This window comes from Scylla paramamosain, chromosome 34, assembly GCF_035594125.1.
Source record: "Scylla paramamosain isolate STU-SP2022 chromosome 34, ASM3559412v1, whole genome shotgun sequence".
NCBI lineage: Eukaryota > Metazoa > Arthropoda > Malacostraca > Decapoda > Portunidae > Scylla > Scylla paramamosain.
The window spans coordinates 9,036,244-9,050,756 of record NC_087184.1 but is presented as its reverse complement, the minus strand read 5'-3'; the positions used below and the strand labels follow the sequence as shown (position 1 = coordinate 9,050,756).

General features: G+C 40.1%; 1 protein-coding gene across 13 annotated transcripts in view; it reads right to left on the bottom strand.

Annotated features, from left to right (window-relative positions):
* Nucleotides 1–726: 726 nt before the first annotated feature.
* LOC135090106 (bridge-like lipid transfer protein family member 1) overlaps nucleotides 727–14,513 on the bottom strand; it is a 57,489-nt gene continuing 43,702 nt past the window's right edge. For 9 of the 13 annotated variants that reach the window (XM_063986453.1, XM_063986446.1, XM_063986459.1 and 6 more), the window contains 19 exons: nucleotides 13,095–13,245; nucleotides 12,525–12,705; nucleotides 11,790–12,129; nucleotides 11,153–11,282; nucleotides 10,363–10,452; nucleotides 9,841–10,157; nucleotides 9,384–9,615; nucleotides 8,861–9,048; nucleotides 8,446–8,653; nucleotides 7,781–7,938; nucleotides 6,674–6,863; nucleotides 6,009–6,232; nucleotides 5,281–5,550; nucleotides 4,854–5,036; nucleotides 4,300–4,533; nucleotides 3,401–3,534; nucleotides 3,164–3,181; nucleotides 2,587–2,726; nucleotides 727–2,095 (listed from right to left, as the gene is read on the bottom strand). In XM_063986453.1, coding sequence (XP_063842523.1) covers nucleotides 1,897–2,095; nucleotides 2,587–2,726; nucleotides 3,164–3,181; nucleotides 3,401–3,534; nucleotides 4,300–4,533; nucleotides 4,854–5,036; nucleotides 5,281–5,550; nucleotides 6,009–6,232; nucleotides 6,674–6,863; nucleotides 7,781–7,938; nucleotides 8,446–8,653; nucleotides 8,861–9,048; nucleotides 9,384–9,615; nucleotides 9,841–10,157; nucleotides 10,363–10,452; nucleotides 11,153–11,282; nucleotides 11,790–12,129; nucleotides 12,525–12,705; nucleotides 13,095–13,245 — 3,587 coding nt within the window. In that variant the 3' untranslated portion in view covers nucleotides 727–1,896. Of the gene's footprint in view, nucleotides 2,096–2,586; nucleotides 2,727–3,163; nucleotides 3,182–3,400; nucleotides 3,535–4,299; nucleotides 4,534–4,853; nucleotides 5,037–5,280; nucleotides 5,551–6,008; nucleotides 6,233–6,673; nucleotides 6,864–7,780; nucleotides 7,939–8,445; nucleotides 8,654–8,860; nucleotides 9,049–9,383; nucleotides 9,616–9,840; nucleotides 10,158–10,362; nucleotides 10,453–11,152; nucleotides 11,283–11,789; nucleotides 12,130–12,524; nucleotides 12,706–13,094; nucleotides 13,246–14,513 lie in introns of those variants that run through there. The other 4 variants (XM_063986455.1, XM_063986456.1, XM_063986450.1 and 1 more) reach the window with 4 other exon arrangements.

Below are 14,513 nucleotides of genomic sequence, written 5' to 3'. Positions count from 1 at the left end.
GGCCAGATAATATGGTTGACTGATTCATTTATTAACAAAGGATGTAATATTGTAAATATTGTTAATAGATTGGCTGACTGACTTATTGGCAAAGAAAGGAATATTATAAATGTTGACTGACTAACTGACCAATAAAGATAATACTGACTTTATAAATAATTATTGATGATAAAGAAGCCTATGTAACTTGCAAACAAATCAAGACAAGGTTAGAAAATGTTAAAGAAAGATGCTACCGTGGAAATTGGTTAAGGGTTGGGGATGATGAACAAGGATGTTTCTACCTACTGAAAACACCAGAGGACTGAGTTTGGGGCTTTGCATGTCAAGTGAAAATAGCACAGAAATAAATTACTTCAAAAGTAATGCTGATGAAAAAAAAAAAAATAAATAAATAAATAAAATAAAATAAATAAATAAGAGGCAAAAAAAGAAATTATGTATGATGTAAGTACATTGACTGAATTATGAGAGAGAGAGAGAGAGAGAGAGAGAGAGAGAGAGAGAGTAGTGTCTATGGTCAGAAACATATGTAAACCTTCAAGAGCATCCCAGAATAGAAGGAAACAGTAAAAGTATACCGAGTCAATGGCATTAATTAGTTTCTTGAGTAAAAAACACAATAAAATAACTTCTCTAAACTTTTAAAGAATAAAGAAAAATGAGGACATTGAACAGAGTACATGATATACTCTGAACTAGAGATTTTTCATGAATAAACAGTAGCACATGAGAATAAACTTTTATTGCATATATACATATATATTTTTTACCTAACCATTGACAGAACATGGAAAAAAGTGTGACCAACCATGATAAACAACATACTTGACACCAAAACACCTCTGCTAATCTGCTACACCTTCTTATTATGGCACATGATAGTGTAAAAAAATAAAATAAGAAACTCCTCTCACCAAACAAACATGGAAACAAGGAGCACCATAACAAGGAGTCTTTTCAGCAGGGTTGGGGACTGAGGTGTGGCATCCCCTCTGGACTAGACAACACATTCAATACACACATCATATACCTTCCTCTCTCTTCCCCATTATATTGACTATACATCTAAAAAATAAGTCATATGTACACAAGCTGACTAGGTTAAGTAAGCATGGAAGTATGTGTCCATGAACCCATGCATTATAGATGTGGGTGTATTTTGTCTTTTTAAACAATAAACTTGTACATATTTGTATATATCTGTGACCTTTACACACCTTAAACAGATACAACAATGCACTATTTGGACTTGAAGTCAGTGAGACAATGTAATAAATAGCATAAAATTTATCAATTGTGTGGCAGAGAATACACCTTTACCATTGTGGGACATCTGTCTCCTTACATTCACTGGTTTGTCAGACACAATGCTGCACTTCCATTAATTTGTAGGGCACAACACCCCACTGCTGAACACAACACCCAGCAGTGGACTTCGGAGAAGGTACTGAGTCATAGCTTAGGGCCCTGCATTGTCAATGATTGTGCATCCTAAGGTGTGTTATATAACTGCTACATTTCATCTAATGCAACATTCTAAAAATATCAACAATGTAAAATTTCTATATAAAATATTCAGATTAATCCAATATGAAAGACCATCATATTTCATTCAGGGCCCTGCACCCTTGCACACCATGACCACTGCCATCACCACCACCACCACCACCACCACTAGCTTGTAGGGCACAGCACCCCATCACCAGCACTGGCTTGTAGGGCACATCACCCCTCTACCAATTACCTATAGGATACTTAACCTTCCTATGCCACCTGCTCATGGTACAGACACATGTCATTACACCATTGATCAACAGGATATCTCCCTACCCACTGCACCAATAGGCTCTTGGGATAAGCCTTCCACCACTGCCACTACCTTGCCTCATCTCACTACCTGTTGGCACTGTCATGGTCATAAATGGCAGCAATCATGCGGAACATCAGCATGGAAAGAACTTTGTCCAGGGGATCCATGCAGCCTCTTTGGAGCCACTTGGGGATGGTGGTGCGGGCATGGCTGAACCCAAGCTTCTGCAGGATGTAGTCCACTCCATAGGGCTCCAGGTTCTTGGTGGCCCATGACAGAAGCCTGATGGAGGGAGGGTGATAAAGGAATGAGCAAAATCAGTTAGTATAGGAATGAGGGAATGACTTTTTAATATTTGTTAGTCCACAAATGCAAACAGAAACTATGTGTATACCACAGTTGCACTTTAAATTCATTCTGGAGACTGTTAGTAAGATTTTTTTTATATTTAGGATATTTTGTAATCAAGGAATTATAATTCATCACAGGTTACTCATCCATTACATTTACATTATTATTTACATTATTATGATAGTAATTAGGTAAAATCATATTCATGGTGAAATGTGTAATCCAAATATCATAAAGAGAACACTTTATCAAAATATTATATTAAACTATAAAAAAAAAAGGTAAAGTTTGAAAACAGGATCATGTTTTGCACAAGTATTTTCACAGTTTATCAGCACATCAGAGAAGTTAACATAGAGGAAAACAAGAAAAGCAGTGAAAGTGAGTGAAGGACATTACTTGACTTGTAAGCATGACTTTACCTGACGGTGGGCTCCAGGTGCCAGGTGGTGCAGGTGAACTCCCGCCAGTCCTGCTGCAACAGTTGTGTTGGCTCGTTCACCCTCACCACCTTGGGCTTCTTCTCTGCACTCTCCTTGCTGTTCTCTGCCTCAGCATTTGGCTGTTGGGGGAGGATTCACAAAACTTTTATTCCCTTATTTGTTAATCTTGCAATTACTCCCAAAATATTTTCTCTTAAAATATAAATAATACAAAATGCTTAATTTTCTTTGTACACTTCACCTTCATTTCAAAATCAAGATTATTATACCTATGACCTTAAATCAGGTGGATGCATGATAAGAATAAATGAACATGAGTTTGGGAAGAGAGTCTACAGGAATGAAAGTAAAGGGTGATATGTGAGAGGCTAGAAGTAAAATAGATAGAGTGGATGAATATTGGAGGGAGAGAAATGGTTGGTGAAATTTTCTGCAAATCATAAGAGATATTAGAGCAAGGAAAGATGGAGACCTTTTACCATGACCAGAAGGATGTACAACATGAAAAAAGAAAAAAAAAGAAAAAGAAAAAAATAAACTGAAATGAGTCACTTACCATTTTGGGTTTCCTGGCCTATAAAATGCAGCACAGATAAGGAGACAAAAATTACCAAGATGAAAGAATTGTCACCCTAACTTCTTATTTGAGTAAGAATCAGAATAAAACTAATCCCTGTTAGATAAGTTTTTTTCTTCTTCTTCTTGGACAAGGTGAAAAGAAGCATTGTCACCACTGAACCTGTTTGGAAATGAGAGGGAAATATCAAGGTTCAAGTACATATTCCACACTCACCATTTTCTCCTTGGTGTCCTTCACATAGGAGGCAATCAGATCATGCAGGAAGAAGAAGCTTTCTGCATCCACAGCCACAAATATATGATCCTGGAACTCAGTCACCAAGGAACACTCCACCTTGGGCTTCTCATCTGGTGAAAACATTGGAAAGATTATGTATAGTTTTCATTAGACACATCAAAAACCATATCTAACCATCACACATATTTCACAGGTGACAGATATATCCAATTCTCAAGTAATACTTTCAGTAAGAGTGTTATTATCTTTGTTCAGCCATCACACAAGCCACATTTCATAAGCCATAACTTATCCCATGCAGAAACATCCACAAAATTGTAGCTGCAGCACCCTGGCCCAAATCAATCAAATCCACAAAATTGTAAGAATAATTTCATTACCTTTTTTTCATACCAAGCACTACAGGATTACTAGTTCAGCATGAATTTGACACTGCTATCTGCAAATCTGTCCCATGCTATAATATCATAAAACTGCAAGCATTATTTCATTACATTTTTTCACACCAAGCGCCGGAGAATCACTAGATCAGCATGAATTTGGCACTGCAATCACTGATATCTATCTATCTGCATACCAAGCCCATATCCTCTTCAGTAAAAAAGCAGACAAGCAGACTACAGAAAGCACCATGTCTTGTCCCAATGTAGGAATCAAAAACACAGACGAGGCAATATAGAGAACAACCAACAAATCAATCGACAATTAACTCTTGCGTATAGAAGCATATCTCTCATAAGCCACAATTTGCTTCATGCACAAACATATTAAAATAATAAAAAAATACTTAAGTCAGTTTTCACATAAGCATCAGAATATTGTTAGTTCTTCATGAATCTGGCAGTGCACTTTCAGAAACAAAAGTATACAATTACCATCTAAATTCTTGGGTGTACAAGGGGTGCTTCTCTGTGTGTGCTCACCCATGAAGTCTGGTGTGGTGGCCGTCTGCAGGTGCTTGGTGTTTAGGTGGATCTGCATGGAGGGGAGGGCAAAGATTGTCTCTGAGGAGTGGTTGTGATCCTGCAGACGTGTTGAGGCTCTCTTGCCATCCGAGGAGGAGGACGGGAGGCTGTCACTTCGGTCCAGAGAAGGGAACCGGTCCACATCTGATGGTTCGTTAAGTGCTGGTTAATTCTGAAGCATGCAGTTTATTTGCCACTTTTTATCTTCTTACAGGAAGAAAAGTCATCAATGTTTGTAAAAGCTAAGTTAAATTGGCTAACTCCTAGACTTTGTATGTAAACTTTCAAGGAGTGGTAATGAAGTGGAAATTTCTATATTTCTTTTTAATCCTTGACCAGTTATCCTTTCATATACAGAAAAGAAATCAAGAAATCTCAAAAACACATAATTCCTGACTCAAGAAATAAACACAAACAACTCAACTAAAGCCAGAAAAAGGGGCACAAATAAAGCCAGGTCTCACTGTCAAGTTCTGAGGTGCAGAAAGCATAATGGAACCACTCCTGGATGGCTCTGAACTGTGGTGGGAAAACCATGTTGCGAGTGATGCGGCAGACAGTGGCCATAGAGACGTGTTGTGCATGGGTGTGCTCCATGACCCCCAGGCTGAAGGTGAGGTTCTGCACGATGTGTGTGTCCCGGGGCGCTGCCGAGGGAAGGAAGACATGATGCCGAGTTTTTTTTTTTTTTTTTTTTATGTAAGAGAGACATTGGCCAAGGGCAACAAAAAAGTATAAAAATGGCCCATTCAGGGGCCAGTCCCAAATGAAAGGTCAAAAGGATCATCCAAAATTGGAGGATAAATGTCTTGAAATCTCCCTCTTGAAAGAGTTCAAGTCACAGGAAGGAGGAAATATAAAAACAAGCAGGATGTTGGCCTGCCAACTTACGGTCTCCAGGCACTTCTTGCACTTCAGAGGTAAAGTTGATGTATGGCTCCTGAAGACTAAACAATGCCCACGACTTGCTCCTGAAGTTAACACCATGGAAGCAGGCAAGGGAGATGGTCTTGCCGTGCAGCTCCAGCGACCCACCCAACACTGTGCCTGAGTCAGGTAGTGGCATTGGTAGCGTGGTGAGGCGCAGGCCAGACACACGATACAAGACCCCCTGCCAGTGACGGTGGTGGCGAGCATCCTGGCCAGAAGGCACACCTAGAACTGCACCAACATCACAAGGATTGACAAATGTTTGTTACTTCTCTATGTGTATTAATACCTGAGCTCACATTTCTACATTGTAGTGTTGTTATTACAAAAGTAGTACCTTTACCTCCTTTCATAATAGCAATAATGTTAATGTATAGAATAAACATTATAAAGAAAAGATACTTTTTCCAAAAGTACAAATCATTAAATTTCTGGCAAGTAGGCAGCAATTTCACCTTTGGTTGCAATATGACAAGATATGGAATAAACAAAATATGACAGCGAAAGATATTTTTTCCCCAGAAAGTGCACATCACTCATTTTCTTTCCAGGACAGAAAAAGACATTCAGCTGCTGAACCAAAGAACCTCAGCCTTACATCACTCCATTATTTGATAACCTTCCTTGACTTGAAAAACAAAACAAAAAGAAGAAACAGTATCTCTCTGCTTCCCTGGTCTCAGTCTTACCACTAGCCAGCTTCCTGTTGCCATCCTTGGGTTTCTGCTTGACAGAGGATTTGTGTCTTGTGGGCTGCAGGGAGGAGAACACCCGCTTACTGGACTTGAACTGCTGGGAGAAGAACTCATCCAGCTTGTGGTGCATCTTGAGCAGGTCAGCAGTGGTGGACTTGCTGATGATGAGCTGCAGCTGGTCCCACTCCAGGTCGCCAAGGATGAAGATGGTGGCTCCCCTGCACATGCCAAAAACAACCATTGAAATTTATACTTGCCAAGATAATTTTTTAGTTAGTTTTAGTTAAGCACTTGTATAGTATTGTACTCCTGCTTACAGTAAACATCTTAGCACTCTGCCTCTCCTAAAGAAACTAATATCTGAATAAAATCTTTCTTTTGATGTTTACAGTTTTTATATCATCTTCCTTTGAATATGTATGCATCTATCTTTTCTTTTAAAATATCTTATAAGTTCTCTGCTTATCCTCACTGTATGTCACCTAATTATCTTAATGTTTCTTCCTAAGCATACATCATTGAAATCCTTTCATTGCATAACCTTAAATGATACTGATGTACAAGATATTTTCTCTTAGGATATAAAATAGAATAATTATAATCCTCTCCATTTTCTGTCCACAACATGCATTCCTTTTAGTTCCCCCTCCACCAAGCACCTGCGAGTGGCATCATTGTCTGTCTCTGCACACTGCTTCAGCTTCCACTCATCCCTCAGTGTGACGCCAAAGGAGGACACGCGCCCCATCAGGACACTGGTGCCCATGTAGTCCAGGCGGGACTGGGAGGCAAATAGCTTCATACCAATGGTGTGGTCTGGTTCAGTTCCTGGGTCCTCACGGATTTTGACTGTAATGTAAGGTAAAGATAACTTGCTGATGGTTTTGTGTGTGTGTGTGTGTGTGTGTGTGTGTGTGTGTGTGTGTGTGTGTGTGTGTGTGTGTGTGTGTGTGTGTGTGTGTGTGTGTGTTCTTACTTATGTTACACAAGTTCATTCTCTTCCAGCTTTTTATATTATTTAATCATGTTAACTTTCAAATTTTTGTTCAGCACAAACAACTTCAGGTAATATATTCAGCTGATATACTGTCCTGCTTGGAAATGAATTTTCTCAGATCTTTCTTTAATTTTTTTCTTGTGTGTGTGTGTGTGTGTGTGTGTGTGTGTGTGTGTGTGTGTGTGTGTGTGAGTGTGTGTCATTTAACACTAATACTATCATTATCAAGGCTGGCATTCTAATCAATCAAGTTTCATGAGTCTCTTTGAGGAGTGCTGTGAGTCTGCTAATTTTTTTTCAAAATCATTCATACATGTATAATGGTAAGTGAATTCAAGACATGATATATACATGAATATACAAATATAAAAGAGAATTTGCTTGCACATATGTGTCAAGAAAGCTGCTGGTGAAGACATGGAGCTAAATGGGAATTCTTACATGCCACAGCCAGAGAAATTCACATGTAAATAAATAATTGCTTCTACAGTAGCCACCACAGCTTCTGTCTTCCTTAATTACCTTTTCTGTCTACTTATATAACTGCTTTTCTTGTCCCATCTTTTTGAAATAAAATAAAACGAAATGTTGTGCTAAACTTAAGACCTTAAATAAGAGAGAACAACTGTATCAGTGGATGTCTGGAACTGGCATCCATTACTACTTTATAAATGAGGAAACTATACAATGAAATAAATATATATAGACTATGGAGGGAGTAGAAGACTCGTGCCTCTGGAGTTCTGTGAGGCAGAACTGTTACACTTACGGTACATATTGATCTCTGAGAGCTCAATGGTGCCACCCACAATGCCACCCTTTGCATCAAGGCCTGAGCCTCCCAAGCTGAGGCCAATGTACATGTTCTTGTGGCCAGTGCTGCCTATGGACAGTCTGCCATTGGCCTTGAAGTCTTTGGTGGTCCAACTGGGAAAGGAAATAAGGATAGTTACATGCAGAGTAGCAAGTGCAGCGAGTTCATAAATTATTAATGCAGCCAGCATTAGTGGAGACCTATTGTTATTATTAGTAAGACGCTGCCATCTTGGTTTTGTGGGTGCACGGAGCAGTGAAGGTGCTGGAACAAGGAAGCTGTGAACCAGCATACTTAGTTGGCAGTAAATAGCTTGGCCAGTATAAGACTCAGGTGTTTGACAAATTTTTGCTCAGTAGGCATTCAAAGTCTAATGGGAATGAGACATTCTACAAGTTGTGCATACAAAATGCACCTTTTTAACCATATCCAGATCTTAAGGTTTATTGTTTTCAGGAAGGACATCTTCTGGCCGCTGTGGGCAGAATATTGCTACAAACATTGCAAGAGCATGAGTGTGAGACAAAAGGATAGAGCAGGCAGCCACCTCTCCCACCACTGCCTGGAGTGGGAGCAGTGGTAAACTATCACCAGTGTCCTCAGGTGTCACCAACACCTACACCACATTGCCCATCACGTTGCCCATGTTCATCTGCACGCCAAGCCGGGTGAAGTTGACAGCAAACAGCACCAGGGTTTCCCAAGAGCCCGTCTTGCTGGCCGTCTGACTTCCTGCTCCCTGGTCGCCATCTGCTCTGCCATAGCTGGAGGCTCCAACATCTGCCCCAACACCATTGCTGTCCTCCTCACACATGGTCTCACCCATACCTGGAGAATAAAACAGTTGTGTCTATGATTGTGCTTATCATTACTATTTGCCTTTACAGCCTGAATTTATAGTTTTGTGATCTTGACATTAGTGTTCTTATAAACTCTTGGTGGATACATGGACAAAGGGGTAGATGGTCAGATGGTCCAGGAGTCTCACTAACCATTGAGAAGACATGGTAATCCTTGTCCTGCCCACATACCTACCTGAGAGCTTGGGACTCTTTCGTGGGTGGACATCAGAGTCGAAGTTGAGCCTCAGCTTGTCCCTGGCCCAGCTGCCTGCCCCAGCACCTCCAAGCTGGGAGCTGGGTGGGGTAGACTGGGCAACACCACTACTGCTGTTTGCCCCACTGGTATTCTCCCGCCGGGGACCCTCAAGGCCCTCTGATGAACTGTGGACAGGAGGGAAGTGTGGTGTTCATATAATTGATCTTGTAATTCAAATAATTCATGGCATTGATCTAAGGGAACAAAGAAAACAAATAGAGAAATGAGAGAGGATGGAGGAAACAGGGCAACACAGGATAGATGAAAACAGGGGGAAAGTGAACATTACTCCAAACATGAATGATGATCTCAATATCAAGACTTGATGGCTTCTGATGATGAATATGAATTGTGAAGTCCCTCTTCTGTCCGGTAAATCTTGAACCAAATGAGTGAACAAAGGATGGTGATTGTGTGCAACTTCCTTGCACAAAAATAATAAAACTGCTCACAGAATTACCTTGAGGAGTGTCGCTTGGAGGGAGCAGGTGGGGCTTGGCTGGGGGGTGACTCTGATGAGGAGGGTGCCGGGCTGACCTCATCCCACTCACTGGATGTGGCACCACCTGTAAAGTCCCCAAGGAAGAGTCGCCGTACTATGGACCTTCTGTACCAGGCACGTGGGAAGGCCAGGATTTCTGTCAGCCTTCTCATGTCATACTTGAAGTGGGCAGCTCCAATGTCCACAATAGCTGGGGAATGATAGATCTTTGTAGTTATTCTAAGCAATGCAATGGTAGTCACATACATACACAGTATATTTCTCAAAGACTAGCTAAACACAACTGTAACATCAGCAGTCCATAGCCTGAACATGACCTGTTACTGCCTCTCATAAACAAACTGTATATTATTATGAAACATAATACCACCCATTTCAGATCATCTCAGCCTGACAGAACCACAAAGGGACTTACTGGAGAACCTGATGATAGCCTTAGAGGAGTCTGATCCTCCTGAGGCCTTCATCTTAACACCCTCAGGCTTGAAATTAATTTTGCGTGACCTTGAAATATGCAGCTTGACAAATTCTACCATGACACTGAGGGAGTCCTTGCGCTCGCCATCTGTGAGGGCTGCCAGTGGGGAGGTAGCTAGGTACGGTGCCCCTCCTGTGCCCCGCTGCTTCCCACCATAAGGGTGAAACACATACAAGGAGAAATCCTCCAGAACACCTGTCACACTCAATCCTCCAATGGTTGCCTGTAACTTGCTGCCCAGATCTGGCATGGATCTGTGAGAGGAGGGATTGATTGGTTTATACAACTGCTCTCCTCCCAAACACAAGGAGCAACACAATAAAAAGTAGAAGGCACAGAAGATTAAAAATGATTTGCAGATTTAAACATGACAAGTCTATACACAAGTTTTTACACAATATGAAATTACAATGGAATTTAAAGTGATTGAGAGAATAAGAATCATGGGAACAAACTTACTCATCCTCAGCCCTCTTGGATGAGAACACAAGGTTGAGTGAAGGAAGCTGCAATAGACACTCCACACGGGACACAGGTTGACACGAGAACCTAAGTGAACACAACATGCTAGTGAGTGGTCCTCAAGCTGAAATTACAAAGCCATAATTTTCCTTGTAACAAATTCTTCTATCACATGCCAAAAAAAAAAATTAATAATAATAATAATAATAATAATTAATTAAAAAATAATATATCAGAGCTACAACTACTGACCATTTTCTTAAACTAATAATCTATGCAATGAGTACATTTTCAACAATTAAATAATAGAATGACAGCCTACCTTCTTTCTGCATTTGCCTTAGTAAGGTGCACAAATTTTCTCAATATTTGCATTAATATTTGCAATGTTATATAAAGTTAGAATAGTCAAATGTGCACAGATTGTTTAATAGATTTATTCATATATGACAGTCATACTGCAAGTGACATATTTGGGATATTCCTGAGCCAGAGATGGTCACATTAATTAGAAAATTGTTAATCATTTTGTTTACTCAACTGTCATTCCTTTTCATAATAACAGAGTTGAGAATCTGGCAACATTTATCATGAGAAATTGTGTTCTAATAAAGATAATGAACAACTAAGAAGTCTGCATTACTTATGTTGGAGATGCATTTGTGAGGATGCTGACACTGGTAATTAATGAAACAAGAACTGCATCCCAACATCTTTCATGATTAGTTATTATGATTAATTGCTGCAGCCACAGAACCTCTCTTAGCATCATCCAAAACATACATACCTGATAGTGGAAGGCTGCATGTGGAAGTACACTACCACATCCACAGGGAAGGAAGCATACACATAGGGTCCAGTACCTCCACCCACCACACCAGAAGAGTCCACATCCACATTGAACACTGGCTCAGGCTCTGGAAAGAAAGGAAATAGGTGAAATATTAATCTAATATCTGAACATTTTCAGAACTAAACAGAGGAGCCATTATTAAGGCTGTAGTATTATTTCAATGAATAAATCATTGTGTGTGACTCAACACAACATACAGCCACAGCCTGGAAAAAAAAATCAGAAAAATGGTGAAAAGTATGACTATAACTGATGGTGACCAAGTGTTGAAAGGAAAGTACACCAATGTCACAGGACATTGTGGGCAAAAATTAATAAGACAATACAGTATATAGGATGAGGTAACATGAAATGGAAAGACAGAATACTGGACTATGTGAGACAAAGAAAACAGATGGAAATGAAAGGACAAGAGCATGCAAAAATGGACTGAAAAACATAGAAAAAAATGGAGACTATTTTGACACGGATATCTTCTTGAAAGGAGTTGTAATGAACAAGCATCAAACATGAACAGTTGGATCATCTGGCAATGATGTGGGATAAGCAATGATGGAGTGAATTGTCATACCCTGGGAGGTGACAGGAGGCTTCTGTTGGTGGTCAGTGACAGGCAGCGGCTCCAGTGCCAACTCAAGGAACTCCAGAATGTTGGGACTGACAGTGGTCTCTCTCTTGATGCTTTGCAGGGTGAGCCAGGTGAAAAGAGAGGCTCGCTTGATACCACTGGTTGCCATGCCACTCTTACGAGACCCTCCTCCTCCCACACTGCTGCTGGCACTGCCGCTGGCACCTGTGCTGGGAGAGGACCACCCAGGGCCATCCTGCTGCAAGCCACCTCCACTACCAAACAGACCACCACCACTGCCCACAGGTGTCTCCTCATGGATGTTGTGGGACTCATAATGCACCTGTGGCACCCCAAGGGGGAAAAAACTAGACTGTGATACACATAAACCACCACCCTGAAACATAATATTAAACACAATCATTTGCTTTTTACTCTATGTTTTCAATATTCTCATTACAATAGTGCATTAGTAAGCAGCTTTCAAGAAAACTAACTAATAAAAACTGAAAGAAATGACATTTTTCACCAAAAGCATTACAACAGGTTGATCACTAGATAAACCATATAGAGGTGCCAGCTATATAGCTGACAAATTGTCAGGTGTTAGCACAATGTAAACTAACATGATAAATATCATAGGATTTCTTGACAATATTTAGTCTATATAGAGTAAAACCAATATACATGGCAATATATAATGGGAATTAGGTAAAGAAGACACAATGTATTAGTGACCTTGACATCAAGACCAGGGATGTAGAAGACAGTATCGGAGGATACATGGAAGGAGGGAGGGGGAGGTGCCCTCAGCTTGGTGGAGGACAGGTTTGGCCGTCCTTCATTCTTTCTACGACCTGAGCCTGGGCTGCTTGGAGTCTCAGAGATTCCACCAGAGAAGCTGCGTTCCTTCTTCATTCTAGAATAAAAAGTGCTGTGAACAATGCAGAAGATGGCTTTCCAATGTGAACAAGTGAGATGTGAGACAGCTGAACAAAGATTATTAATCTATTTTGGCATAAAGCCATTACAGTGAATGGGCTGAAAATATTTACAAATAGGTAAGACTAATTACTCTATATATAATGAAATATATCTTCTTTAAGTTGAAATGGTGAAGGAAATTATCTAAAACACAGAGCAATGATCTAGAGAATAGACTTCTCAAAACCATACAGCATCCCACACAATCTCATTGCTATGAAGCCATAAATCAATCAATAAGCAAATAGATTACAACCCTACAACAAATTCCTTGTGATACAAGATATATTCCATTGTGCAGAACCCCATCAGCAGTAGACTGACCTTCGCTCCTCCTCCCTGGTGACACACTTGGTGTACAGATTGCACATGCCAGAGCTGATGCACACACGCACATCCAGCTCCAGATCAATGCTGGGGTCCAGAGGCTTGACGGTGCCTGAGCTGGAGCCCAGGCCCCCAGGGGTGATGGGACCTAGGGGAGGGGCACCTCAGCATTGCAAAGTTTGGAGTATGTAATGGAACAATGATGATAATGATGAGGATGAAAATGAATATGGAAATAATGATGATGAACATTCAAATATTACTTCATCTTACAAGGAACAATAGGAGAAATTAAATGAAATGGGGCCAAATATTTACACAGATATGTATATAAAATTATAAAAATCTAGCTACACTGAAAAATCTTCGTAAATTATGTATCATGTATGTGTACAAATCCAATCTCTGAACATAAAGACATATACACATACAGATAGTGACACACATCTCTTTAAGAATACCATCTGTTTTATCAAGAAGATAAAACAAAATACATAACACAATACATACACTACAGACAACTTTGTTCAGCTGTAACATTATATCATAAAGCCTATGGTTATGTATATTATATCTGACTGCTATAATTATCAGATATCAATACTGGAAAGATGGAAGTGGCAGACTTTCAAAGTATGTGTTGCATTATGATGAACATAGTATGCCGTTTCAGAGACAGCTGAGAAAAGTCATCATAAGATTAGTTCACAGTCACTCTTTACTTCTGGTCTCCTCTCTGTCTGTCACACCCCCCCCTGAATTATTGCATGCATTTATCAAAGCTACACTGAAATGGGTGTGTCATTATAAAGGCTAGTGCACAGCCTTTGTAATGATACTTCTATCATACTGCAGCTTTGGCAAATTCATCACTAAAAGCCTTCCTCCTTAAAAAGGATTTCTTTACAAAATCTGTGTCACAGAAGTGCAACAAAGGAAAGGCACGTTTAATAAGGAAATGCTTCCTGTGGCTTTCCGTGTCATAGTTTATTCCTTCATCTCACTTACCATTTCATTGCACACATCATCTTACCTTACATGTCCCATCCCACATCTTCCAAGACACTCTTTCCCTCCCCCTTTGCATTACTTACCATTACTCCTTTTTCAATCACTGCAAGGAACTCTGAACTGTTCACCCAACCTACAGCTGTGCTAACTTTTCACTATTTAATTCTAAAAATAACTTTGATGCATCATGCACTATTGTGACTGCCATACTTGCAAGGCCTGGGAGGAGTGTGGGGATCAGATAGGTATGGGTAATGCATGGCCAGGGAAGAACACTCATGAGATGCATACTTAAGGTTAAGGAACACAGGAATGATAATATTCTTCTCATGAGTGGACAATGCTAGAGCTGATCTGGTGCTCATCCTAAAACAAAAATGCCTCTATTACCTCCCAGCACAAACC